The 27,076-nt window shown below is 38.5% G+C and overlaps 3 protein-coding genes across 6 annotated transcripts; 1 reads left to right on the forward strand and 2 right to left on the reverse strand.

Moving 5' to 3' along the window:
• The first annotated feature begins 3,459 nt into the window (after positions 1-3,459).
• On the forward strand, positions 3,460-9,352 carry LOC145129108 (protein transport protein SEC24 C-like). 3 transcript variants are annotated; one of them, XM_079063857.1, is made up of 22 exons: positions 3,513-3,537; positions 3,620-3,714; positions 3,798-4,851; positions 4,939-5,013; positions 5,111-5,209; positions 5,468-5,579; positions 5,650-5,777; positions 5,864-5,983; positions 6,074-6,154; positions 6,232-6,309; positions 6,391-6,538; positions 6,618-6,694; positions 6,790-6,861; positions 6,974-7,246; positions 7,346-7,423; positions 7,519-7,657; positions 7,749-7,913; positions 7,998-8,143; positions 8,221-8,400; positions 8,584-8,672; positions 8,794-8,825; positions 8,905-9,352. In XM_079063857.1, the coding sequence occupies exons 3-22, from the start codon at positions 3,865-3,867 to the stop codon at positions 9,009-9,011; spliced, it is 3,186 nt and encodes a 1,061-aa protein (XP_078919983.1). In that variant the 5' UTR covers positions 3,513-3,537; positions 3,620-3,714; positions 3,798-3,864; the 3' UTR covers positions 9,012-9,352. The 3 variants fall into 3 exon arrangements, with proteins under 3 accessions (XP_078919982.1, XP_078919984.1, XP_078919983.1); XM_079063856.1 differs by lacking the exon at positions 3,620-3,714 and having other exon boundaries at positions 3,460-3,619; XM_079063858.1 differs by lacking the exon at positions 3,620-3,714 and having other exon boundaries at positions 3,477-3,537.
• Positions 9,353-10,622: 1,270 nt separating this feature from the next.
• On the reverse strand, positions 10,623-12,557 carry LOC145134490 (uncharacterized). Of its 2 annotated transcripts, none has more exons than XM_079069327.1 (2): positions 11,657-12,557; positions 10,623-11,058 (listed from the first exon to the last, which is right to left on the reverse strand). In XM_079069327.1, exons 1-2 carry the CDS (start codon positions 12,469-12,471, stop codon positions 11,052-11,054), a joined length of 822 nt encoding a protein of 273 aa, XP_078925453.1. In that variant the 5' UTR covers positions 12,472-12,557; the 3' UTR covers positions 10,623-11,051. The 2 variants fall into 2 exon arrangements, with proteins under 2 accessions (XP_078925453.1, XP_078925454.1); XM_079069328.1 differs by having other exon boundaries at positions 11,653-12,557.
• Positions 12,558-13,038: 481 nt separating this feature from the next.
• LOC145134297 (CwfJ-like family protein / zinc finger (CCCH-type) family protein) lies at positions 13,039-15,704 on the reverse strand. Its single transcript, XM_079069163.1, has 8 exons — positions 15,569-15,704; positions 15,204-15,477; positions 14,946-15,075; positions 14,724-14,843; positions 14,516-14,633; positions 13,670-14,435; positions 13,339-13,484; positions 13,039-13,246 (listed from the first exon to the last, which is right to left on the reverse strand). Exons 1-8 carry the CDS (start codon positions 15,701-15,703, stop codon positions 13,118-13,120), a joined length of 1,818 nt encoding a protein of 605 aa, XP_078925289.1. The 5' UTR covers position 15,704; the 3' UTR covers positions 13,039-13,117.
• Between the last annotated feature and the right edge of the window lie 11,372 nt (positions 15,705-27,076).

Consider the following 27,076-nt stretch of genomic DNA (forward strand, 5'->3'; position numbering starts at 1 on the left):
GTTGGTCCCCTCCAACTCGTCGAGTTGGTCTTCTAAAAACACGTGTGACCACATTCCTGCTCGTCGAGTCCTTACCCTTGAACTCGACGAGTTGCCTTCTTGATTGGAGGTTTTTCTTTCCTTAATTGGCCTTCTGTTTTCGGGTGTTACACTTATAAGTGAACATTGCCAGCTATGGATTTAGTGCCCTATTGATGAACATTGGTAGCTATGGACTCAATGCCTAACAGATAACATTGGCAGCTATGGACTTAGTGCCTAATAGATAACATCAGCAGCTATGGACTTAGTGCCTGTTGGATAAACCCTGGCAGCAATGGACTTCGTGCCTATTCCTTAGGACAATCCTTAGGAATGAATGAATGAAGAATAAATGATTCTTAGGGTAGATCCTTACGAATAAAGAATATAATGGGGATGAGAAGTTGGGTTAAATGTTTGATGATTAAACATAGTAATTATACTATTGTGGGTTGAAAACCCTATGTACTCACCAAGTTTCCCAGCCTGACCCACACAGTTTATTTGTATCACAGGTGTCGATACGAAGCTACATTACACTGAGAGATTAACAGAGATGTAAATCATTAATGTAAATGAATGTAAGGTCTGTTTATGCTTATGTTTCTGTATTGACGATGACATCCCAATGTTTTAATATAAACAAAATACATTTCTTCGAAAATGTTTTGATAATATCTTTAACATGTTTTCTGGGAACAAATTCCGCAATATTATTTTTTTTAAAACGGATACTCTGATTTTTAAATAAGCATAAACAAATCGATCTTTTCTGACCGTGAAAATGGGGATGTTATAAAACCCTTCTGAAGGCGATTTTTGATACTTTTTAGCACTTTCTGATACTTTTTTAGCACTTTCTGAAGATCCGAAGGTTGTGAATCACCTCCTACATTTAGTTGACAATATTTATCTTTTTATTAGTTTTAGTTCGTTTTTAGCAATGTATGGCTAAAACCCTAGTTTTTAGTTTTGCAATAGACTAGTACTTTTCATGTGATTAGTTATGAAATTTGATTTTCATTGTGTGCTTCTATCTAGTTGTTTCAGTTTTGAACTTAATGAATGTTTGATTTTGATTATTGTTAGTCCGATCACCTAGCTAGGGTTTTGTCATTCCAGTTAATCAGTTAATAGAATCTGAAATTGTTCTTGTCAACTGGCAATAAGTAACAAACATCAGATTGGTTTCGTGTTAGGGATTTAACTCTGATATAAACTAAAAAGTCATACCTTTATGCTTCCGAGCTTGTAAGAAGTATTGGGTATTGCTGGGAATTTTACACGGATCTTAATGCAACTTTTCTGATCTTAATTAAGAGTTTATTTAATTAGACAGTAAAATGTTAGGGTTAATTCAAAGAGCTTGTTTTGGTTAACTAAGTAGGTAAAAAAGATTATACTAGAGCTTGTTAGTTTTTTTTAGTACCAGCTTAGATAGAACGTATTCTGAATAACCAGATCTGGGCTGATTGCATGATTAAGAAAGTTGCAGCAGAGCTAAATTCGTTTTTATTACTGAGTTTTATTTAGTTTATTTTCATTGCAATTTTTAGTTTAGTTATTAATTAAAAATCCCCATTTTTCATATTTTATGTTTAAATGACTAGTATGTAGCTTATGCAAAAAGACATTGACTGTTAGGCTGTGTCCATGTGGATTCGACCCTACTTCCCTGTGCTATCCATTAGTGCAACCAGCAGTGAAATATCATTTGCTTAATACACCCACGACAACGTGTTAACAGGCACATATAACCTAAAGGATCTATGTCATAACACTTTGAATGTAATATACAATGAACAACAAAACCTAACATGAACCCTACTGTAATCGAACATACCAAGTTAGGGTTACATACCTTTCATTTGTTTTAGTAAAAAAATCACTTCAATCTCTTGAAGTTGTTGGTCTTGAAAAACTTAACACCAAAAGGATGATGTCTCTAATGGTTCACACCCAAAACCCTAAAACCCTAGAATGAAGAGGATGGAAAGGGAAGAGAAGGAATTTTCGTTCATAAGCCTCTTCGAAAGGTTGTGTATGAATTTTGGCTACCAAGGGGTCCTATTTATTGTTTAGGTAACTTGCAGACAAAGCCATATTTGAATTGATTAAATAATAAATTTAATCCCAGTTCAAATCATTTCCTTATCTACAACCATGAGGCTTCCAGAAACCCTAGGAAACCCTCCAAACCGTCTATACCATGGATGATTTTAGAATTGCTTATTTTGTTCAACTATTGAACAATTACAATTCACCCCATACAACTTCAATTAATTCCAATTAATCCTGAATTAATTATGGATTAATTATGATTAATAATTAATTAATTCAAATTGATTTCTTATTAATTTATTAAACCTATAAATTAACAAATCAATTTAATTATTGATCACATAATAAATTAACAAATCAATTATCTATTTCTAATTAATATATTAATCACATAATATATCAACAAATCATTTTCTCTCTTTTTTTCTAATATCATGTCTAGCTATTTCTGGTTATGAGAGCAACCCAAAAAAGGATTTTGTTTCTAATTACAAGAATATATCAATTTAGTTATGAGTTTAGACACCTTAATCCAACAAAATCATCTATCTATCTCTGTTATTTGTTTTTGGTAACCCAAAGAAATATTTGTTTCTCCACAACTGTAAGAAAAAGGACAATATAGGTTAAATTGTGAGTTTTAGGTGATTAAATTCATTTATTTGTTTGGTTTTGCTGTTGATACATCAGTGATTGTAAGAAACGATGAAACCAATCTCTGGATGAAAGGCAGAAGTTGAAGGTCATCATAGTAACACCAAAGGTGGTGGTTATTTTTACGTCGAGGTGAAAAGGTGCCGAGCGAGATCTCTTGTTGTTCGATTTCTGTTTCTTTCAATTCATGGAATGCATTTTGGTTTGGTGGAGAAGACATTATTTTGATTATGGATTGATATTTGTTAGTGGTTCGCCGGAGAAGACGGAGTTATGAGTGGTTCGTCGGAGAAAACGAAGTTGTGGGTTGTTTACCGGAGAAGAAGACGGTGAGGGGTAGGGTGGGTGGAGTAGTAATGGAGTGGTGGGACCCATCATATTTTAATATCTAACTAATACCATTTCATATTTAATTAATATATATTTTTTAATTAATTGATAACTTAAAAAATATAAAAGAAATGGTAAACCAGGTGTTTTTTTAGGACGGATAAGGACATAACAAAAATATAAAATAAATGGGCAGATTACCCTAAACCATAGGGACCAATAATATAATTTACCTTAAAATTAATAAAGATATAAACTAAATAATTTTTGGTTTTACAAATCTAAAAAAAATCAAAATATAAAGTAAACAACTTTAAAATGTTGTTTTATATTTTTAGAAACATAATAATTAATTTACCAAGCATTTATTGATCAGACATTTATTGGAACAAATTACAAATGTATTTCTTGGGTTGTTGTAACGAAGATGGTCTTCAGACTCCGTTCCCATTTCCCTTGATCCTCGCCTAGGTATTTCTTACAGACGCTTTTTCTTTCTTCTGTTCACCTAAATTCCCTCGTCCGTGATCCGATCAGTGATATTCAACTGCAGGTATGTCCATCAAATTGGTATCGTCTCACTTGATTCAGTCTAATAATTCCAGATCTTATCGAATTCACATGTGATCTTGATAAACGCCATCGATTGTAATTTCTATTTAGTATTGGATTATGTTTTTTGTTCATTGTTGACGATTGATACGTAAAAACTGGATCTTTATCCGTTGCAGTGTGAAATCGTCGAGGAATTTTGAGCATCCATATACAAACCGGGATTTGATATTTGGGATCGTGTAAATGGCAACTCCCGGTGGACCTCGACCAGGCAATCCACCGCCTAATTATAACCCTAATTCAATTACTGATAATATGCAAAACCTTCAAATCAATCGCCCTAACATGCCTCCCAATTCAGCTGGTGGACCTAGAGGTCCACCTCCTCCGTTTGGTCAACAACCATTCCCTTCATCAGCTCCATTTTCATCGTCTCCATTTTCAGGACCTTCTCGTCCAGGTCCCCCTCCACCAGGTGTTGTTCCCAGGGGTGCAGTACCACCGCCTACTGGACCCCCACAAGGTGCATTGCCTCCTTTCATGGCTTCCAACCGACCTCCTGGTAGTAACCCCCCTCCTCCATTTGCTTCAAGGCCTATGACTTCTGGACCTTTGCCTTCTTCAACAATGAGTTCTCGTCCTGGTCCTTTTGCATCCTCCCCTTTGTCAACGGGTATGCCTGTGCCACCACTAGGCGGTGGTCCTCCGAGCAATGGCCCACCAGCATTTGGACCAGGCGGTATGCAAGGCGGTGGTCCTCTGTTCCCTCCATCTGGTGTTAGACCAAGACCATCTTCTGGACCTCCACCTTCTCTACCAACCATGGGTGGTCCCTTTTCCGGCCAAACAACACAAACTCCTGGAAGTCCGCCTGATTATCAACAAAGAGGGCCAGGTTCACTAGCACCACCACCATTTTCAGCAGCTCAGAGAGGACCTCCAACGTTTTCAGCTCAGGGTCAACCACAAGCTTCTCCTTTTGGGGCTCAACCATGGCAAATGCAACCTCCACCAATGTCTGGTTCTGGTCAACCACCAAGAATGTTTGGCATGCCACCACCACTTCCTAATCAACAATCACTGGCCACGATCTCACCTGCCATGGGTGCTGGTGTAGGTGCAGTTACAGGACCATCAAAGATTGATCCTAACCAAATCCCACGCCCTATTCCAAATTCCTCAGTGCTTATTCATGAAACTCGACAGGGAAACCAGGCCAATCCTCCACCGGTATTTCACCTTTTTCTTTTAAATTTTCTTCTCAACATTTCCATCAGTGTGTTTTATGTTTATATATCTGGCTTGTTTCTTTTGAAGCCTGCTACAAGTGAGTTCATTGTAAGGGATACTGGAAATTGCAGTCCACGATACATGAGGTGTACCATCAACCAGGTGATATATTATATAGATATTTCTTCTTATATACTTTGTGTTTGAACTTTGAACATGTTGGTTGCTTAGTTTAATGTGGGATTGTTTGTTGTTTCAGATTGCTTGCACAACCGATCTTTTGAACACCTCTGGGATGCAGTTGGCTTTGTTGGTCCAGCCTTTGGCTCTCCCTCATCCATCTGAAGAGCCCATCCAAGTAATCATAAAGATCTTTTTCTTCTGATATAATGTCATAATCATCAAATTATAATGCTTGATTGTCTTTGATACACATATAAGATCCAAAAGCTCATCATATAATGAAATCTAGCACGAAAATGCAGTTTATCAAAACTAGGATGAGGTCACATTTTATACCATGAAGTGTCAAACATGACTGCTTAATGCTTATACTACTATTATTATTATATATTTATATGTATAGTTGTCAAATTGTAAATGTTAATATTTCCAGATAGTGGATTTTGGTGAAAGTGGTCCTGTTCGCTGTTCTCGTTGCAAAGGCTATATCAATCCGTTCATGAAGTTTGTTGACCAAGGAAGACGTTTTATCTGTAACTTCTGTGGTGAGTAATTATATTTTTCATTTGAGAACAAAAAAAAAACATTAACACTTTATTATCTTCTCTTTTGCAGGTTTCACAGATGAAACTCCCCGTGAGTATCAGTGCAATTTAGGCCCAGATGGCAGAAGAAGAGATGCTGATGAAAGACCTGAGCTTTGTAGAGGCACAGTTGAATTTGTTGCTACAAAGGAATTTATGGTTTGTATTTGAACAAAATGTATATATCTTTGAACCAAATAATACAGTTTTTTGATTTATAACATGTTCATTTTACCTTTTTCAAGGTGCGGGACCCGATGCCAGCTGTGTTTTTCTTCCTCATTGATGTATCTATGAACGCCATACAGACTGGTGCTACAGCTGGAGCTTGCAGTGCTATCAGCCGAGTTATTTCTGATCTTCCAGTAAGTTTCTTACTCTATATTTCTTTATTTGTTTGTTTTATAATCCTCGATTGTTGGTCTAATTTTTTGATTTATAATAATCTGGTGCAGGAGGGTCCACGGACTATGGTGGGAATTGCTACATTTGACTCAACCATCCATTTTTACAACCTCAAACGTGCATTACAGCAGGTTTATACAGTTTCAGATAACTTCAAATTTCCAAGATTTAGTTATGATTACTAATTTTCTTGATTTTGTTTATGCAGCCATTAATGCTCATAGTTCCTGATGTACAAGATGTTTACACTCCTCTCCAAACTGATGTTATTGTTCAACTTTCTGAGGTTAGTCATGAAAAATCTACTTTTTATTTTACAAGAAGTTTTATTCTAATATTAAATATTATATTTGATTTGATGCAACAGTGTCGTCAGCATCTAGATCTGCTTCTAGAAAGCATCCCAACTATGTTTCAGAACAATAAAACAGCAGATTCAGCTTTTGGTGCTGGGATCAAGGCTGCTTTTATGGCAATGAAGAGCACTGGAGGCAAACTTTTGGTATTTCAAGCAGGCAAGCTCATGAATTTTCTCATTATATAATTTATACATGTATAAAATACAATATTTGAGTAATTATTATTATATTTCAGTTCTGCCTTCTGTTGGTATTGCTGCACTTTCTGCTAGAGAAGCTGAAGGAAGAACTAATATATCTGCAGGGGAGAAGGTATATATAAATATATGTTGAAATTACAACTATGACACTGAGAAAACCTTGTTTATATAAAAAATGTTATCGTTTTGTTATTAAATAAATTTCAGGAACCTCATAAACTACTCCAACCAGTAGACAAGACTTTAAAGACAATGGCGATTGAGTTTGCTGAGTACCAGGTGAAGCTTCCTTAATATTATAAAGAAAACCTTTTAGTTAGTTCTCTACACATGCTGTCTTCTTTTTAAAAAAAAAACACAAAAAAAAAACTTATTTTGATAATATTGACAGGTTTCTGTTGATGTATTTATAACGACCCAAAGTTATGTAGACATTGCTTCAATCTCTGTGATCCCAAGAACAACAGGAGGACAGCTGTACTATTATCACCCGTTTTCAGCTCTTTCAGATCCTGCAAAACTTTACAATGATCTTCGATGGAATGTCACAAGACCACAAGGATTTGAAGCTGTGATGCGTGTTAGATCTAGTCAGGGTCTTCAAGTACAAGAATATTCCGGAAACTTCTGTAAACGCATCCCAACAGATGTCGATCTCCCTGCAGTTTGTCTTTCTCCCCTTCCGGAAACTTCCATTGCTTCACTTTCGAGTTTATGTTTTTTCTAACTAAAAGTAGTAAATTTTTTATTTTTATTTTTTCAGATTGATTGTGACAAAACCATCATGGTGACTCTGAAACATGATGACAAACTGCAGGATGGAACAGAATGTTCTTTTCAGGTATCCCATTTGTCTTATCTTAATGACCTAATAATAATGACGTTTATATTTTCACATCCACTTAAATTATTATTGTATGTTTATATTTTTGCTAGTGTGCACTTCTCTATACAACTGTATATGGACAAAGAAGAATACGTGTCTCTACATTGTCATTGCCATGCACAACCATGTTGAGCAATCTCTTCCGCTCAGCTGACTTGGATACACAGTTTTCATGTTTTCTAAAGCAAGGTAGTTAATTTATTATTAATTAATCCTTGCTTACAGCTTACTTAAATATTTTTATTATTACTGATTTCATTATTATTTTTATTTCCTACAGCTGCAAATGAGATCCTTACAAATCCGTTATTACATGTAAGGGAGCAAGTCACAAATCTTTGCATCAATATTCTTCACGCGTATCGCAAGTTTTGTGCCACTGTGTCTTCATCAGGACAGCTTATTCTTCCGGAAGCACTCAAATTGTTACCTTTGTACACTCTCGGTATGTTTTTTTCCACCAATATTCTAGATTGTTTTATTTATTTATTTGTCTTTTTTTGATTTTTTTTGGTTTGTTCTATTTTAGCTTTGATTAAAAGTATTGGATTGCGGACGGATGGGCGGATAGACGAGCGGTCATTCTGGATCAATTATGTATTCCCTCTTTCGGCGCAATTGGCGGTTCCGCTTGTGTACCCTAGAATGATAAGTGTTCACGACCTTAATTCAAAGGTAAAGGGTAAAATTGTCTTTTAAGATTCCCTTATATGGTGTCTTACTTGTTTTTTTGTTTGTTTCTGAGGTTACAGGAAACAGATGGATCTGTGATTCCGGTTGCGATTCCTCTATCAAGTGAACAAGTGAATGACAATGGAATTTATCTTCTTGAAAATGGGGAGGATTGTTTAATTTATATTGGAAGCTCTGTAGATCCTGACACAACACGACAACTGTTTGGCATTTCTTCTGTTGATGAGATTCCCAGTCAGGTATGACGGAACGGAATTCAGGAAGGAATGGAATGGTTCATTCCGTTGGGATTAAAAAGTTGTTTGTTTTTTGAGTGATGCAAGGAATGGAATGATTCATTCCATTGACCATGTGTAGCATGTACTTTTTTGATCAATGTTTTATGAAGCAGATATTGATAACTTTTTTTTCTTCTTCTTCAGTTTGTGTTGCAGCAATACGATAATCCTTTGTCAAAGAAGCTTAATGAGGTCATAAATGAGATTAGGAGCCAAAGATGCAATTATCTTCGGTATGTATATTGTTTTTTGTTGCACTTCTTTAATAGTCATTTAATCTTTCTTTTTTTGTTGATGAGAATAACTTTTATGTTGGTTGTTTTGGTTCTTAACAAAATCTTTTATTTCTTGCAGCTTAAAATTATGCAAGAAAGGAGATCCATCAGGTAACTTTTCTTTCTTTCTTTCTGCATTAAGTCAAAAAGAAACACTGATAATAATAATAATAAGTTTTATTTTGTTCAGGGGTGTTGTTCTTCTCGTACATGGTGGAAGACAAGTCTCCAAATGGTCTCTCATATGTTGAGTTCTTAGTGCATGTTCATCGACAAATTCAAAGCAAAATGAATTAAGTGCTTGATTGAGTTTTGTTTACAAGTAAGTGTTATGATACTTTTTATGCGTGCACAAATATGATATGGGACTCGAGATAAAAAAAAAAGGAAGCAAAGCTCCAAGGGTGTTAAAAATGCGGCTTTTGTTGAAAACTAGGTGAGCCGAGTTTCAAATTTTTATAGGACTTTTGGTTTCTTTTTTGTAGCTTATTATTTGATGTTCGTTGTGAACTTGTAGCATCGAATAAATAGTTTGGTTTGATTTGTACTATTTTTTTTTCTTGTTAAAATGATAGAGCTACTTTTGTTTTACTAAAGCTACAATGTTCGTAAAATATGAAACTTTATTTACCCTTTTACCATCTTTACAAACTATTGTTGGTATAGTAGAAACTACTTTTTTCATCATAAGAAAATTACAAATTCTTTGCCACAACCTTAGAAATTGGGATCGCATGTATATCAAGGCTATACACGACATGTATTGTCGGTCGACGTTTTACACTAACATTTTTGCCCTACTTATGAGTTATGAACAAGATCGTATGCAAGACTCATGGAGTCATGATGTATGATTTTTGTTGACAATATTGTTTTGGTAGAAATGTATATCGGTAAGCAACTCGTACATACGAAAGAGAGCTTCAAGTACATGTGTATGATTTTTAATGAAGGTGTTGAGGATGATGTTACTCGTTGCACAAAGATGGGATGCTTGAACCGGAGAGCAACCAAAAGAGTTTTGTGTGACAAAAAAATCTCATTGAAACTTTAGGGAAAAATCTACATAGTTGTATGGATCCACATATCTGCCGATTTATGAGCACGAGAAGATGGAAGTTGCAACAAGGAGAATGTTGGACATGGTATTTAATACAACAATCCGAAATTCGATGGAAACGATGATGGTCCCCAAAAGGTGAGGAAGAATAGTTGTGGTGGTTCAGATATGTCTATAAAATTAAAAGACACCTGACAATTGCGTTAAGGAGGATGTAGACGAGTAATATTGATGCTGCAAGGAGATGATGCCCGAGAAGGAAGTGAGAAGATATCAAATCATGATGTTAGACTAATTAGACTTGAAATAGTTTACACTTCCCTCCCATAAGAGGCTAGATAAGAGGCTTGAAGCTTAATACTAAGGTAGTGATGTAGTGTATGAGTACTTTAGGACTTTAGGTGCTACATCCTCTTTTCATTGTGTTTTTTTGTTTGATCCTCTATTTTTATCGTCTTACTTGGTTACCTAAGTTTTAGCTTGTATCGTTAATATATGCTTCCTGTTTTAATGCTAGTCTTTGTTTTTGGCTATTTATGTACTCGTGCAATGTTCACCTATTTTCCTTGTATCTCATTTACTTCTCTATTTATTTCTTCAATCAATATGACCTTCCATCCTTCTTCTTTTTTTGCCTTGTCCTTGTCCTGTAGATCATCATTCCAAAGTAGGATATCTCCCATTTACCCAATTCTCATGGGAGTGAGTTTTTGCGATTAGTATTGCTTTGCTACAATTTTAGATATCAAAGCAAAATCATCGAAGCTTCCTAAAATAAACGTTTTGAAATCCTTTGTCATTACCACATGATGAGATTTATGAGTGCCTTTCTAAACAACATATAATCATAATTAAAATGTAAAAACAATGACTAATTACTTATAAGGGTAACATAGTTTAGGTTTTTCAGATTTACTAAGGATGAACACGATTCACATCTGCGCACAAACACATACACACATATTCACGATTTTTTAGAGATGTACACACACACATCTTCACGATTTCCAGATGTGTGTATGTTGTTGATTCATCAGAATCTTGGTTTGTTCTTGGCTTCTTGCGTACACACACATGATTTCCATATCCGCTCACAAACACACATTCGAGTGTGTGTATGTATGTATGGATCTGTTCATAAGTGTATGTTGATTGTTGAAGAACAAACTCACTGGAGTATGTGTGTTCTGATGTGCCAAGAACTCATTGGAAAAATCACATTGGCCGAAGACTCACCGATGAAAGCGACCGGAGCTGCCAGAGATGCCGGAAACCGGCTAAAACCTACACCAACCGGTTATAAGGATGTAATATGAACAGTCGGAACAAGTTTAATGGTAAATACGTGGACAAAAAAAAATACAAAGCACTAAATATGAACAAAACCTAATCTGTGTTACCAATATAAGTTCTTATCCAAAAAAAATAAAACCATGAGAATGCCGTGTTACCAATATAAGTTATTATCCCCAAAAAACGAAGAAGCCCCATAAGAATGCCAATTTAAACGAGAACGCAAAAAAAAAAAAAAAAAAAAAAAAAAAAAAGAAAAAGACACTGAAAAGACCTTCCATTAATTTATCAATCTTTGCTGATAACCTACAATGGTGACAGTTTATGAGACTTACATGCTTAAAGCATAGAAAATTTAGTAAAAATAAAAGAGCTAGTCTATAATAATAACTTATTATGATTACTCATTTTAAATAAAAAAACTAAAGCAAAACAACAGCATACTTATGACCATAACTCATGTTCAACAACTATTTTTAACTGTTAATTGTGATGCAGTTCAACAATTATAAAAATGTATTTCTAGTGCAAATACAACTACCAACAAAAACAAAACAAAGCTTGAGAATTTGATTCATATTTCACCTACACTTTTGTAATCCCATTCTGACGAATAAGATCCTCCTTTCTTTGATAAATCGGCAATGCTAATGAATCAAAAAACTTCAAATGAAACGATTTCACCCCCACCCATTTCTTAGGCACCACCTCCACCACTCCACCGACGGCAGCCACCACATTATCAACAATCTCCTCCACCTCCATTCCTTCAAATTTACCAACTTTCACCACACTACAAGTCCCTTTACTTAACCACAACAAAGAACAACAAAACCCCATTTCAATCTCCTCTTTCCAATCGCCATCTCGCTTTAATTCCACCGGCACCGGAATCTTTCTCTTGTTCTTGTAGAACACTTTGCCCAATATCCCCGGCAGCATGTCGATTACTCGCCGGTCCGCCAAGAAGATATCGAATGAGTTTAATAGTTCCATTTTTGATTCAAAGGATCTGTAATCTGATTTGAGCTTGGAGAGTTTGAGGATTTTCGAGATGGGTATGCCTAAAGATTTGATTTTTTTGTCGGCGAATTCGACGGTTAGTTTCTGGGAGTTGGGTTTCGGCCGGTCGTCGATTATGAGACAACTGCGGGAGAATTCCGGCGAAGTTTGTAGAGAGTGGGGAATGGGTATTTTGTTAGGGCTTTTGGTGAAGTCTTTGTTTGGGATTTTCTTGAGAGTTAAGAGAAGGTAGATGAAATCATCAACGTCGCCGGAAATCGGCTCTTTCTGATCGGAGACTTGCTTCCTTTTCCATTTAATCAAAGAGATGAGAGATTTCCTGACTGTATCTCGAGGGATTCTCTGTTTCGATTGGTTGTCGCCGGAGGTAACTGGAGCCATGCGTAGTATAGAACTCGTTAGTTGTTTCCGGCGCCGCAGGGGTAGGGTTATGGTGGGTTTTGCAACGTATCAACTCTTTGACGTCTTTTTTAAAGGGAAAAGATGTTATATTGTGAAAGACAATAATACCCTCGAACAGTGAAAAAAAAAAAAAAAAAAAATCAACTTAAACATCTCCAACCTAAAATCAAAATTCAAATTTTCATCAAATTTGATGTTAAATTTCTCCAATTCAATATAATTTTTCACATAACATTGATGTTGATGAATTGGCTCCTCTAATATTGATTTATAGAATGTTGATGAATTAGTTATGTTTTGTGATTGAACATACTTATTACAAACTACTTTATGTTTTACAAAACCATCAGCTTGGTGGCTTACAGGATAAAATTTCTGAAAGGGGCTGTTTTATCATCCCAAGATTAATTGTAGTATTTGATCAACCTAGTAATATAATTTTATTAAACTGTTTTGACAAATCAACCTCTACTACATTTTAGAGCATAGAAAATTAGAAATCATAAGATTTTTTTTACCAATAACATTTTCCACACCAAAAAAAGATTAAAAAAAATGACTTGGTCAATTGGATCATGTAAACAACTTTCCACAATCTTTCCTATGCTCAATACACATTCATGAATTAGTTATTCGGATCATATTCTTGGAAACTAGTCTTAAATCTTTCAACCATTTTTAATTCTTCATCTTTGCTAAGCTTACAATTCCTCCAGTCAGCCCTATCTGCCATGTTTAACAACCCTGCCAAAACCTGCAATTCACAAAAAAAAAAAAAATTCCCATTTCCATTATATATCTATAAATTTTATACACCAAATAATAATAATAATAATAATTTATTACCTCACGACCAAATTGCACTGGAAATTTCTCATTCTCTTCAACCACATGTGATAATATTATACCTCCAGGGAGTTCCACATAAAATAAACTACTTTTTCCATCATACTCCCTACGCACCAATTTTCTTCCCTCTGAACTCTTGTCACCTACAATAATAATAACAAAAAAAAAAAGGATCAAGATTCAACCTAATGACCATTTTACCCTTGCATTAAGTCAGGTTTTGTTTTTGGCTTAACCCATTAAGTCATTCCGTCTAGATAAAGACAAAAAAGAAACAAAAGTATTTAAAAGATTAAGCTCATTACGTACAAATGAAACAGCCACTTACTTTTTAGCACCATAAACTTGAATCCCAACTTTTCAGCAGCTAAATTGAAGATATCCTGAACAGCAGATGCTCTTGATAAAGGAACCGGAATCGCCTGTAGATTAGCATGAGTTGTTCTTATGTAAACCCACTCAAAGAAAACAACTTCTTTTCCATGGCTCTTGAAATAATCTTTAAGACTCTTCTGAAATTTAACCAACTCTATCTCACATTCTGGAGGTGAAGTGAGAGTATTTGGTAGATGTTCAATTGGTAATATGAGTACATGATCTTGAACCAATGGTCCTTTAGCAAGAGCACAGTAACAATTCTCACCAACACTGGTAATCAAATGTGATTCCACATTTGGACTCGATAAACAAAACCAACATTCCTTTGATCTTGAATTTCCTTTTTCCTGCAAACTATGCTTATAGCTGCAATCTTCACCTCTTTCACATTTCCCTTTATTCAAAAACTCAAAACATACACCTCTCATGGATTGTTCCCTTGCTTCCATATCATGGCGAAAGTGACACGTGTCGCCACGTGGACAAGAACCAGAAGAAATGAATTTGAAACACAACTTATCACTCTCACCACTTCCAAGTTTTTGTCTTTTTGAGACATCATATCGCCAATACTGTGAATCTGAAACACTTTCAGCAGATCTTTTTTCTGGTTCTGCTTGAGTATATGGAGATAAGGTGGTGTTTGGTGGTTTGGTAGATATCTCAGTAGAAGACATGGTAGATGCTGGAGTTGGAGAAATTGCATGAATAAATTTCTGAGAGAATTTACACATAGCAAAAAAATGAGGATTAATAGATACCAAATGATGTGAAATAGTTAAATAGTTGACTTTACCTGCTTAGATGCATTTCCTACTGGAGCTAATCCTATAAAACGGGTTGCATGTACAGCATCATCATTCATATATGGTTCTCTAGCATAATATACACCCTTAGATCCTGCAACATGGTAGCTACCATAGACCATAGACCATAGACCATAAGAGCAACTTCAATTAAGATCAACCATAAATAAACTTTTAACATTTGAATTTTAAACTTACCGGGGCTTGATTTCTGCAACTAGCTCTGATATTGCAGCATCACTACCTGTGGAATCTGATATTCCTGGAGGAATATTGGATGTTGAAGCTCTATTCAAGATTCCATCGGGCCATTCATTAGTGAGTAGTAGTTAAGGAAATGAAACCTTATGATATAAACTCATCACCCATGTAACTATAAGAAATAGAATGGACTGAAACTGAAAGAGGTAAGAAGGATATGTGAGGAATATGTCTATGATTCCAGGTTCTTCAGCTAATGCCCTCAGAGCATCGATGTCATCTTGGGTATAAGTTCCATAAATTAGACCACTTGGTGATCGCCTACCAGACAAGTATGCCACAGATAAACCTAGATATGAGTACAGTAATCAGCAATCACAGGTAGGTAACTACTGAAATGAAAAGAAGTTGGAAGTTAACAAGTACATTTCTATTGCATTATTGATTTATTGTGCATTCTAACAATCAAAAACATACCATGGAGTGTGAACTTGCCACTGCCTTTCAACCAGTACAAATTATCCCGAATCTTCAAGCCATCCATCTTAAACCCTTGATTACCAGTCTCCTTCGCAGCAGCTGATAGGACCTTGGCAGCTCCAGCTCCATAATCGCCGATGAAATAGGTCGGTAGCGGGATATTCTTCCGACCTTCTACGTACTCAGTCAGCTCCTCCAAATGTTCGGACGATTCCGGGAAGAACTGCCCAACGCATAATACGGCATCAAATGGACCGGTTGATTTATTAACCTAAAACCACAAAACAAAGTGCAAAATTCAAAAAACTTAATATCAATACATACGCATATTAACATATAAATGATTGTGTTTGTATATATACCGATGAAACGCGTTTGAAGAGCTGATATAGGTGGCCAAGGGGATCTCCAGTCAATAGAATCCTCGGAGGCGCCATTAGAGAGAAAGAGAGGGAGACCGGAGGAGAGTTTGAGATCATCGGCGGCGGTTGGCCCATGGAGTTTAGTTGAGCTTTTCATTTGGGCCAAAAGGCCCGATAAGCAAAATCAAACTTGTTATAAGCTTTCAGTTGAAAATGGGCTTCCATAGAAAAATACGTTTGGGTACAGTTAACATAAATCTCTCTCTCTCTCTCTCTCTCTCTCTCTCTCTCTCTCTCTCTCTCTCTCTCTCTCTCTCTCTCTCTCTCTATATATATATATATATATATATATATATATATATATATATATATATGGTTCAACACATAGCTACATAACCACCCTCTAAACCGTTGGATTAAATCATGTCATTAAGGGTATGATGATAAAATAAACACATGTTCAATTATGAACATATGTTCATTTATGCTGAATTAACTTTTTCAGAATCTCTAATCAACTTTGATCTGTGTAAAACGAACTAGTTTTATTCCTACTTTTTAATTATGAATTTGACGCACAAAAGGCAGTGGACCTGTCAATTGTTGGTATAATTTAGCAAGCAGGGTATCGAACTCAATGAACGGAAATTAATCTAACTACTAGAATTATCTAAAACAAATAGTAAAATAGAAGAGTTTTCTCTAGTTTTGCAAGACCAGAAACTTAATTAAAACTTAACTAACAGCTAAAAGCAAGTAAAAATCAACTAAATTCAATAATCAAAAGGGTTTATGTTTAGGTTCGATTCATTTACTCCTATGGTTAATTTTATGGCAATGCAATTGATTAATTGTTATTGGTTACCGACTAAGGTGATTAGATTCACATTCGCTATTACCAATCCTTAGAAAATAAATTAATTCAAACAGTGGCCAATTGGTTAAACTAATAAATTTCCTAGTTTATTTATTCGGGTTAATTAAGACTTGTAATTAGCTAATTAAATTAGTAATTCAATTAACCCCTTGTTGATGGTTTATCAAACAAGCTCACACATTAATTTACCCATTCTCTAGTTAATCCTAGTTTCACATTCACTATTCCTAGGCACATAACAATGTGTTCACATAAATCACATGAGATAAGCAATTAAGAGATGTTATGCAACTTAATTACTTAGCAATTAACAGAAAATAGTTGTGGTTAATGCATAAGGGTCTTTAACAAGCTTAATTTAACAAAAATTCACCAAATAACAATCAATCCAAACATAAATTAATCCATAGGAGCAAACTTATCTACCCTAAACAGAAACTAACGAAGTTAGTTCATAATTACAGCAGATAAAAACCTAAAAACGAATTCAATCAATCCAAACATGGTTCTATTCAAAGATAAAGTGGAAAAGTAAACTTATGTTGCCTTTATCTTCTTTGGATTGAGGATTAGGGTTCTTCTCACGTTGCTCAGGTCTCCAGTAGTCTCCTTAGTGGCCAAGTAATCTCCAAAAAGCCAGAGAGAATTTTGGACTCGAAATTCACCTCTATTTATAGTTTTCAGAAAACAGAGGCTACTCTTCGAGTAGCAAACCGACTCGCCGAGTCCTCTTGAAGAATTTGTGTACGGTAAGGACTTTGTGTTTTACTTCGCGAACATTCGTGCCTACTCGTCGAGTAGACGTCCCTACTCGCCGAGTACTTCAGGATTTTGGCTCTTTTTCTTCCTTCTTCAATTCCCGAGCTTCCGAATGCATCTCCTGCGTCCTTTTGCTTCCGAGCATATCTTTTGGACTGAAAATACAATTTAAACACAATTAAGCACCTTTTGTCCATAATTTGCAAATAATTAGCCAAATAATAATAAAAATCTATACTAAATATATAGCTAAATATGCACATATCAAACTTACACATATTCATATGGTTAATTTTTAGTAAAGGAGAAAGCTATTGAAAGAAGAAAGAAAGAAAATAGAGCAAATTCATAAAGGAACATTTGAACATATATTTATGCACGAGGGAAGATAGAGTAGATTCATTGTATGTTCATGTTGTAATATATATATATATATATATATATATATATATATATATATATATATATATATATATATATATATATATATAAGTGAACTTTATGTGGGTTCATATCTCATTCTGTTACAAGTTCACATCCCACCATAGTCTTCAACTTCACCTCTAGATTTATCGATGGCAAAAAAACAAACGCTTGTTGTTTGCAACTGTTGATGAAATACATTAATGTTCACAGATGAACATATGTTCACAACTTACTTTTTTGCTTCTTTCTCATGTGAACAAATAAACAATAAATATGATTCAACATTTTAGAAGTATATATACAGTGGATCTGCAGAGGCTTTCTCGTCCATAGTTCGGTTATAGGCTCATATTAGAACCCGAAAATTCATTTTAGAATGTGCTGGAATAAAATGAGAACGATTTATTCAAATGATTAAGTGTTGAATATTTATTTACATAATTAATGTTTTATAAAGATTAAACACGACACACTTATTTAACTATAGCCAATGTTATAATTGATAAACAAATTTTTTTTACTTGTATGGAATTACAAGTGTAAACAAATTGCAAATTACTCTTTTATAATTCATTAGTTTTAAACACACTTTTGATTATATAAACGCACTGAGTCAAAACCTGTAAAGCTCACCAACATTATTGTTGACGTATTGTTTTAAACGTATGTATCTTCAGGAACATAAGAGCTGGAAGAACACACTCTGTGTGTGATGAAAGATTTATTTCCTTGTAATAAATGGTTGGCCATTTTAGTAGGCCTTTTGTTCACTTCTTACGCTTTGCAAAACTTGTATTTAGTATCTATCGCTTTTGGATTTATTAAACAATGCAATTATTTGTACTTACTCTCTGGAAGAATGTAATGTTATATAAATCCTGGTATTATTCATTATATGTTGTTTAAATGTGAACCAACGTTTACGTAGCAACCCCGATGTTTCCATCGTCGGTAGGGGTGTAACAAATTGGTATCAGAGCTAACGACTATAATGAATTAGTACTTTCCTATGAGAGCACAACTATAGTATATGGCTTACTCTTATAGGTTTAGGTATTCCTAAACCTACAACATCTTACGAATAGGTTTATCCCTATAAACCTACAACACATTACGTTTAGGTTCATTCTTTATACCTACGCCTTTATAATCATGTTTATTCCTATAAACCTATAAAGTAATAAAATATTATTAACTATACCTGTAACACCTTGTTTCGAAAGTACTCGGTTGTGGTCTCGGAAGCCAAAGGGTAGGGCGATTCGGTCGTTTAGGGATACCGGGTCTTATCCGGGAGGTGTTAGGCTTGGGGCATGGATAGGAGCGTAGGGCTTCCCGCCGCCTTTTCGTGGATATAAAGTTCGTAGGAAACAGACTTGGAATGAAGGAGTTATGGCACATTGAAGTTATTGTCAATTTTAGCCCTTAATGGAAATTAGTGCCAAGCAGATCCCATGCATGCTAGGTGGCCAGCTCGAGAGTACGCCCAACGTAGATGGAGTAAATGGTCACGGGTGTTGGAGACGTACACCCAGAGTCACTAAACCCTAATTTTTAGGGTGTGACACTATATAAAGAACATTACACCCTCAAGGGTCAGCCTCCTTCTCACCCTTTAATCCCCTCTTCGAAACCCTAACCCTAATTGTGAGAGTGTGAGATTGTAAGGCCATCTTGGAGTGCATCTTAGTGTTCTTGGAGAAGAGTGATCGTCTTGGAGTCTCATTGATTAGGGAAGAGCTTTTGGCTCCAGGTTCTCCAGCTCATTTGAAAGTCTCAGAAGGTATAAAGTTTCTACCTTGTTATCTTATAGCTTGAGATCTAGATTAGGGCTTGTTTGGTGTTTTTTATGAGCTTATGGACTATCTCTTGGGAGTTGAGCAACTCCAGAGCTTGGGAAGTGTAGATCTGAGGTCCTTTGGTCTATCTACTTCATAAAAATGCAATCTTGATGAGTATTCTAACCTCATGCATGGATCAAGACCCTTGGAAAGGTCTTAATGGGTTGTTGGGAGCATATGGAGCATGCAAAGGCATAAAGTTGCCAACTTTATGCCTTAAGATGTCTTAATGGACTTAGATTTGAAGTTTGATGTTGAAATCCCGAGTATTAAGCACTTAATGGGAAAGTAGCTTAACAGAGGAGTACGTTGGGCGTACATACAGGTACGCGCAACGTACACCACCTTCAGCCTGTACGCTTAGGGTACATATGAGTACGCCCCACGTACTCATCAGTTATGGGCTTGTGATGTTTTGGGCCCCGGGTTGGGCCAAGCAGTGGACTTTGGGTATTTGGGCCTTAGTGGGCCATCAGGAGTCAGATGTTTTGGGCCAGGAATGTGTTTGGGCTTAGGGTAAGGCCTATTAGAGGGATTGGGCCCAATTGAGAAAATTGGGCCATTAGTGGACCACTAGTGGGCTTGGAAAGCCTACCTAGTGTTGGGTTTTGTTTCGAGATTTGGGCCTTAGTTTTGGATCATACTGGGCCAGGGGTAAAATAGTCATTTTACTCCCATGCATGGACTAAAAATTATGGTATGGGACCCAGTTGCTAATTGGGTATATTGATCAGTATTGATGGTTCAGGAAGTGGGCGGGGCAGCAACTAAGGATTTCTTCAGGAAGCTTCTGCATTCGAGGTGAGTCTTCTCACCATACCAATGGGTCTAAGGCACCAAGGCCGGCCTATTTTATGATAGTTGGTATACTTGTTGTGTAGAGGTGTGTGGCATTGTTATGCATTGATATGTGGTAGAGATAGCCTACAGGGCTAATGGTAGAGATAGCCCTCAGGGCTAGTGGTAGAGATAGCCTTCAGGGCTAAAGGTAGAGATAGCTTGTATGGCTAAGGGTAGAGATAGCCTTTGTGGCTAATGGTAGAGATAGCTTTATGGTCAATTGATATGCATTATGTGGTAGAGGTAGATGCATTATGTGGTAGAGGTAGCTTTATAGCTAGTTGATATGTGTTATGAGGTAGAGGTATCGTTTATAGCTAGCATGTTATTTGGTTTGTGTGTGGGGTATGCTCTGGGGAACTCACTAAGCTTCGTGCTTACAGGTTTGTTTATGGTTTCAGGTACTTCAGATTCCAAGGGCAAGGGCAAGGCGTGATGGCGCGGCGTGTACTCTCTCACAGACATTTTATGGGACACTCTGATGTTTGGAATAAAAGTTGTAATTGACTTATGTTTTGAAAACAATTATAACTGGATTTCTTAATGTATGGAAATATGTTTGCTTATTCTAAAATGAAAAATTTACTCTGAAAATTGGGTCGTTACAAGTTGGTATCAGAGCCTTGGTTTGAGGGATTCGGGCATACTCTCGGGTGTGTCAGGACTCAAACTAAGGAAATGGTAAAATTGTTTTAAAAAATGACATAAAAAGCTTTTAAAAGAAAGGAAAAGATGAGAGTGCACCGCGCGTGATCAGCCGAGCCAAGTAAGTAGTTCCCCAATGTGCTAGCCATGTTATTCTGATATTTGAGCTTTGATGATCGTATGGAACTTGCTATGTATATGCTTTTAAAATTATATACGGTTAGGAGCTTATAGCCTTAGAATGATTCGTTTGGCCTTATTTCCTGTTCCTTATCTGGTTGTGGTCCTAGGGTAGAATCTTTTATTCGAAAGTCTATTTGATCCTTTTCTGTGTATAATTTGCATGCATAAAGGCAACCTGTTATGATTGGTCTGATTGATATAAGTAGAGAAAATCTTAGGACCGCCTGAGATTGATGTATGCGGTGGTTTGTGGGATATGGTTTGGTTTTGGGACGAATTGGAGTTATCAGGTAGAGCATTGGGGAAAGGTACAGGTAGGTGTGGAAGGTAGTATTGGGCCCGTACTACTGAAAGCACAGGACCTGTACCCGAACCAATGTTAGATCTGACAACTTCAAGGAGGACCGGTATGGGAAGATCCCGTATATGGAAATCCTGATCGTTATGATTTATGACATTTCAGTTCAGCATGGTGGTGACACGATTTGGAGCAGGGGGATCAGGATCGGGATCTGGATCTGGGGCAGGATCAGGCGAAACTACCAATGTGATTGATGAGAGATTGCGCGAGCTTATTGCAGCTGAGGTTACCCGGGGCATCCTTGACGCTACTCCAGTCATTTTTGGGACGGTCAAGGAGGGCATTATGGAGATCATGGAGGAGAGACTCAGATCATTCAGGGCTGAGATTGTTGCGGGCCAGATTGGGGCCCGAACTCCCTTATTCCGGGAGTTCAAGGCGTGTGGGGCGCCGGAGTTTTTCGGGGTCAGGGACCCCATTGTTAGCCGACGCTGGGTGGAGGATATCGAGAACTCCTAGCGCACGGGTTCTTTCCCGGATGCGGAAAAGGTGGGATTCGCTTCTTGTATGCTGAGAGACAGGGCCCGAGATTGGTGGGGCAAGGTTACGAGTCAGGTGGGAGCAGCCGGTGTGGCTGAGATGACCTGGGTCGAGTTTGTTTGGTGATTCGACTTGGAGTTTGCACCAGCAATTAAGGTGTAACGACTTGTGAGGGAGTTTCATGACTTACAGCAGACCACCGAGATTGTGGTGGAGATCATCGCCAAGTTTCGAGAGCGAGCTTTGTTGATCCCGCAGTATGCTACCAATGAGGAGATGCGGAGGACGAGGTATCATTCCATGCTGAGGGATGATATCCGGGAGTTTGTGAGCTTTACAGGGTGCAAAACCCTGAATAAGATGGTAGAGAAGGCCCGGGAACGGGAAATGGAGTTGGACTTCCGCACCAAGCGGATGCCAGAGCAGACGCATGCAGCAGGGGGTCAGGCTAAGAAGCCTAAGACCTCATACACTTCCAGCAGGGGTCAGCAGGGTCAGGGCCGGTGTGCCAAGTGCAGTAGGGTGCATGTTGGAGCTTGTCGTATCACAGGCACGGGATGCTATGCATGTGGCCAACAGGGCCACTTGAGCAGGGACTGCCCCACGAAGGGCTTGATTTGTTTTCACTGCAACCAGACCGACCATAAGCTGGTCGACTGTCCAAGATTGCAGGGAGGGGGAGGAGTGGTGGCGGTGCCTGCACCCGCCACGATGAGGATTATCGATGGCCGCCCTGCCTAGGCGGATGCTCCAGCGGTGAAGAGCCGCACATTTCAGTTGACCACTGAGGAGGCTCAGGCAGCGCCAGACGTTGTGGCTGGTACGTGTCTATTATTTACGGCTTATGTGGGCATTATGTTTGTATAAGGACCTTTACGGTTAATGGTATGTCGGTACATGTCTTGTTTGATTCGGGTGCTACCCGATCGTTCGTGTCACTTGCGCTCAGCAAGAAGTTCCGGGATGCGTCGGGAACCTTGGTTCCCGCTCGAGGTAGAGATTGCAGATGACCGCACGATGGGTGCCACGCGGACGATATTAGTTCGAGCAGCTAGAGTTATTGGAATTGTTGGGATGCGAGAAGTGCTAGCTAGTTCTCAGGAATCATGTTGTTTGGAAGGGTTATTCGCGTTGCTCTAGCTCTGTTAGGCACTGGACGTCAGCAGATTGTCAATGGGGACGGGAGAAGGTTTGGGGAATCCTTCAATTCTCGAGTGCTGAGTGGACCTAGTTGAATCTAAGTGGGCGAGAATCATTCAGATATCCAGGATGGAAGCGAGTATGAGACGAAGATGCGTTTCACATCCCCATTGGGGGAGGAAAGGCGACCTTAGGGGCCGATTGAATGTAGGATATCGAGGGATGGGAGTTCGGGAAACTCCCCAACATTGGAATCGTGTCTTCTTGATGCCATATGGCAGGATTTAGAGGAGGGAACTAGGTAGAGTTCCAGTCAGTATTCGAGTTCAACTGGAAGGATAAGACGTGTGGGCGCTCAACGCCGAGATGCGTTCGGATTGATTGACGAGCGATAGGGCTTGACAGTGATCATGTTTGTGCGAGAAGTGTTCTAAGTCTACGGGTGTAGCTATAGCATTCATGAATTCGTTCTGATGACTTAGACCAGGGTAGACCAGTTCGCAAGGCCATGGGGAATCCACAGTTGAGGTGGAATCATGATTGGAGAAGATTATTCGATCGAATATCTGTGGGCGAGCCCGGATGGTTATGGAAATTCGGAATGGAATTGGTAGAGACTTTTGAGGCAAGGGTTTGGACCTTGAGTTGCAGAATCTTGTGGATAAGCGGTACGTGACTCAGGAGGGCTACGACTGGGTGGTCCTGATATTTGATCTCTTGGAACCTGGTGGTTGGACCGGGTACGAAACTGGTAATCTCGGGGATCGGCTAAGAGTATCTATTTACCGGTCATGTAAGGGTAATCGGATATTATGATGCATAATGGATCTCGAGGTAGTGGCGGAGTATCGACCCGTTTCAGAGAGGACTCTGAATCGGGGTTCGTGCAGATTCAGTACTGGATTTTGATTCCGTGAGATGGAGTTCGGGAGCATAAGGATGCCAAGGGCATCAAATGCAATATACTAGGGCAGTTAATGTCAGATGAGGTGTCCTTCGGAGGTCAGATGGGACTGCTGAGCGTGTGTCTCTGGCCCAACAATTGGGAAGGTGTCCGGCGTTACGGATAGCTGGCAGACAAGTTGGGACCAGGAAGGTCCCGACCGTTCTTCATGAAAGCAGCCATGTGGCAGCAAGGGGCGAAGGAGTGACTTCAGTGAGTTGGAATCTATGTGCAGAATTGCGGGATATTCGGTGGTCGCAGTTGATCGGTGACTTTTGTTCTTTAAGAAGCCTCAAGGTATTACGAGTGGGAAGTATTCTATCTAGGCCGGTCTCTTGTGGAGTCAGTTCAAGGATGATTCGATGTGGGAAGTCCGTCAGGGAGACATACCATCTCGAGGCTTTAGGTTCAGATGGAGTGGATGTGATCAGGTTGTAAGGAAATCGTTCATCTTCAGATTCTAGAACCCTGCGAGGGTTGGTTTTGATTGCCTCGGGAAGACTGGGGTATTCCCGGGTTTGTGGCTGTGTTGCTCACGTAGTCTGGTATGTCGGGGATGGTGATGCATGACTTCGAGGACGAAGTCTAATTTAAGGGGGGGAGAGTTGTAACACCTTGTTTCGAAAGTACTCGGTTGTGGTCTCGGAAGCCAAAGGGTAGGGGTGATTCGGTCTTTTAGGGATCTCGGGTCTTATCCGGGAGGTGTTAGGCTTGGGGGCATGGATAGGAGCGTAGGGCTTCCCGCCGCCTTTTCGTGGATATAAAGATCGTAGGAAACAGACTTAGAATGAAGGAGTTATGGCACATTGAAGTTATTGTCAATTTTATCCCCTAATGGAAATTAGTGCCAAGCAAATCCCATGCATGCTAGGTGGCCAGCTCGAGAGTACGCCCATCGTAAGCTGGGGTACGCCCAACGTAGATGGAGTAAATGGTCGCGGGTGTTGGAGACGTACGCCCAGAGTCACTAAACCCTAATTTTTAGGGTGTGACACTATATAAAGAACATTACACCCTCAAGGGTCAGCCTCCTTCTCACCCTTTAATCCCCTCTTCGAAACCCTAACCCTAATTGTGAGAGTGTGAGCTTGTAAGGCCATCTTGGAGTGCATCTTAGTGTTCTTGGAAAAGAGTGATCATCTTGGAGTCTCATTGATCAGGGAAGAGCTTTTGGATCCAGGTTCTCCAGCTCATTTGAAAGTCTCAGAAGGTATAAAGTTTCTACCTTGTTATCTTATAGCTTGAGATCTAGATTAGGGCTTGTTTGGTGTTTCTTATGAGCTTATGGACTATCTCTTGGGAGTTGAGCAACTCCAGAGCTTGGGAAGTGTAGATCGGAGGTCCTTTGGTCTATCTACTTCATAATAATGCAATCTTGATGAGTATTCTAACCTCATGCATGGATCAAGACCTTTGGAAAGGTCTTAATGGGTTGTTGGGAGCATATGGAGCATGCAAAGGCATAAAGTTGCCAGCTTTATGCCTTAAGACGTCTTAATGGACTTAGATCTGAAGTTTGATGTTGAAATCCCGAGTATTAAGCACTTAATGGGAAAGTAGCTTAATAGAGGAGTACGTTGGGCGTACATGCAGGTATGCGCAGCGTACACCACCTTCAGCCTGTACCCTTAGGGTACATATGAGTACGCCCCACGTACTCATCAGTTATGGGCTTGTGATGTTTTGGGCCCCGGGTTGGGCCAAGCAGTGGACTTTGGGTATTTGGGCCTTAGTGGGCCATCAAGAGTCAGATGTTTTGGGCCAGGAATGTGTTTGGGCTTAGGGTAAGGCCTATTAGAGGGATTGGGGCCAATTGAGAAAATTGGGCCATTAGTGGACCACTAGTGGGCTTGGAAAGCCTACCTAGTGTTGGGTTTTGTTTCGAGATTTGGGCCTTAGTTTTGGATCATACTGGGCCAGGGGTAAAATGGTCATTTTACTCCCATGCATGGACTAAAAATTATGGTATGGGACCCAGTTTCTAATTGTGTATATTGATCGGTATTGATGGTTCAGGAAGTGGGCGGGGCAGCAGCTAAGGATTTCTTCAGGAAGCTTCTACATTCGAGGTGAGTCTTCTCACCATACCAATGGGTCTAAGGCACCAAGGCCGGCCCATTTTATGATAGTTGGTATACTTGCTGTGTAGATGTGTGTGGCATTGTTATGCATTGATATGTGGTAGAGATAGCCTACAGGGCTAATGGTAGAGATAGCCCTCAGGGCTAGTGGTAGAGATAACCTTCAGGGCTAAAGGTAGAGATAGCCTGTATGGCTAAGGGTAGAGATAGCCTTTGTGGCTAATGGTAGAGATAGCTTTATGGTCAATTGATATGCATTATGTGGTAGAGGTAGCTTTATAGCTAATTGATATGCATTATATGGTAGAGGTAGCTTTATAGCTAATTGATATGTGTTATGAGGTAGAGGTAGCTTTTATAACTTACATGTTATTTGGTTTGTGTGTGGGGTATGTTCTGGGGAACTCACTAAGCTTCGTGCTTACATGTTTGTTTATGGTTTCAGGTACTTTAGATTCCAAGGGCAAGGGCAAGGCGTGATGGCACGACGTGTACTCTCACAAACATTTTAAAAATGAAAAATTTACTCTGAAAATTGGGTCGTTACAAGTTGGTATCAGAGCCTTGGTTTGAGGGATTCGGGCATACTCTCGGGTGTGTCAGGACTTAAACTAAGGAAATGGTAAAATTGTTTTCAAAAATGACATAAAAAGTTGTTGAAAGAAAGGAAAAGATGAGAGTGCAACGCACGTGATCAGCCGAGCCAAGTAAGTAGTTCCCCAATGTGCTAGCCATGTTATTATGATATTTGAGCTTTGATGGTCGTATGGAACTTGCTATGTGTATGCTTTTAAAATTATATACGGTTAGGAGCTTATAGCCTTAGAATGATTGATTTGGCCTTATTTCCTGTTCCTTTTCTGGTTGTGGTCCTAGGGTAGAATCTTTTATTCGAAAGTCTATTTGATCCTTTTCTGTGTATAATTTGCATG

Source organism: Lactuca virosa, chromosome 8 (assembly GCF_052849685.1).
Source record: "Lactuca virosa cultivar CGN04683 chromosome 8, Lactuca_virosa_CGN04683_v6, whole genome shotgun sequence".
NCBI lineage: Eukaryota > Viridiplantae > Streptophyta > Magnoliopsida > Asterales > Asteraceae > Lactuca > Lactuca virosa.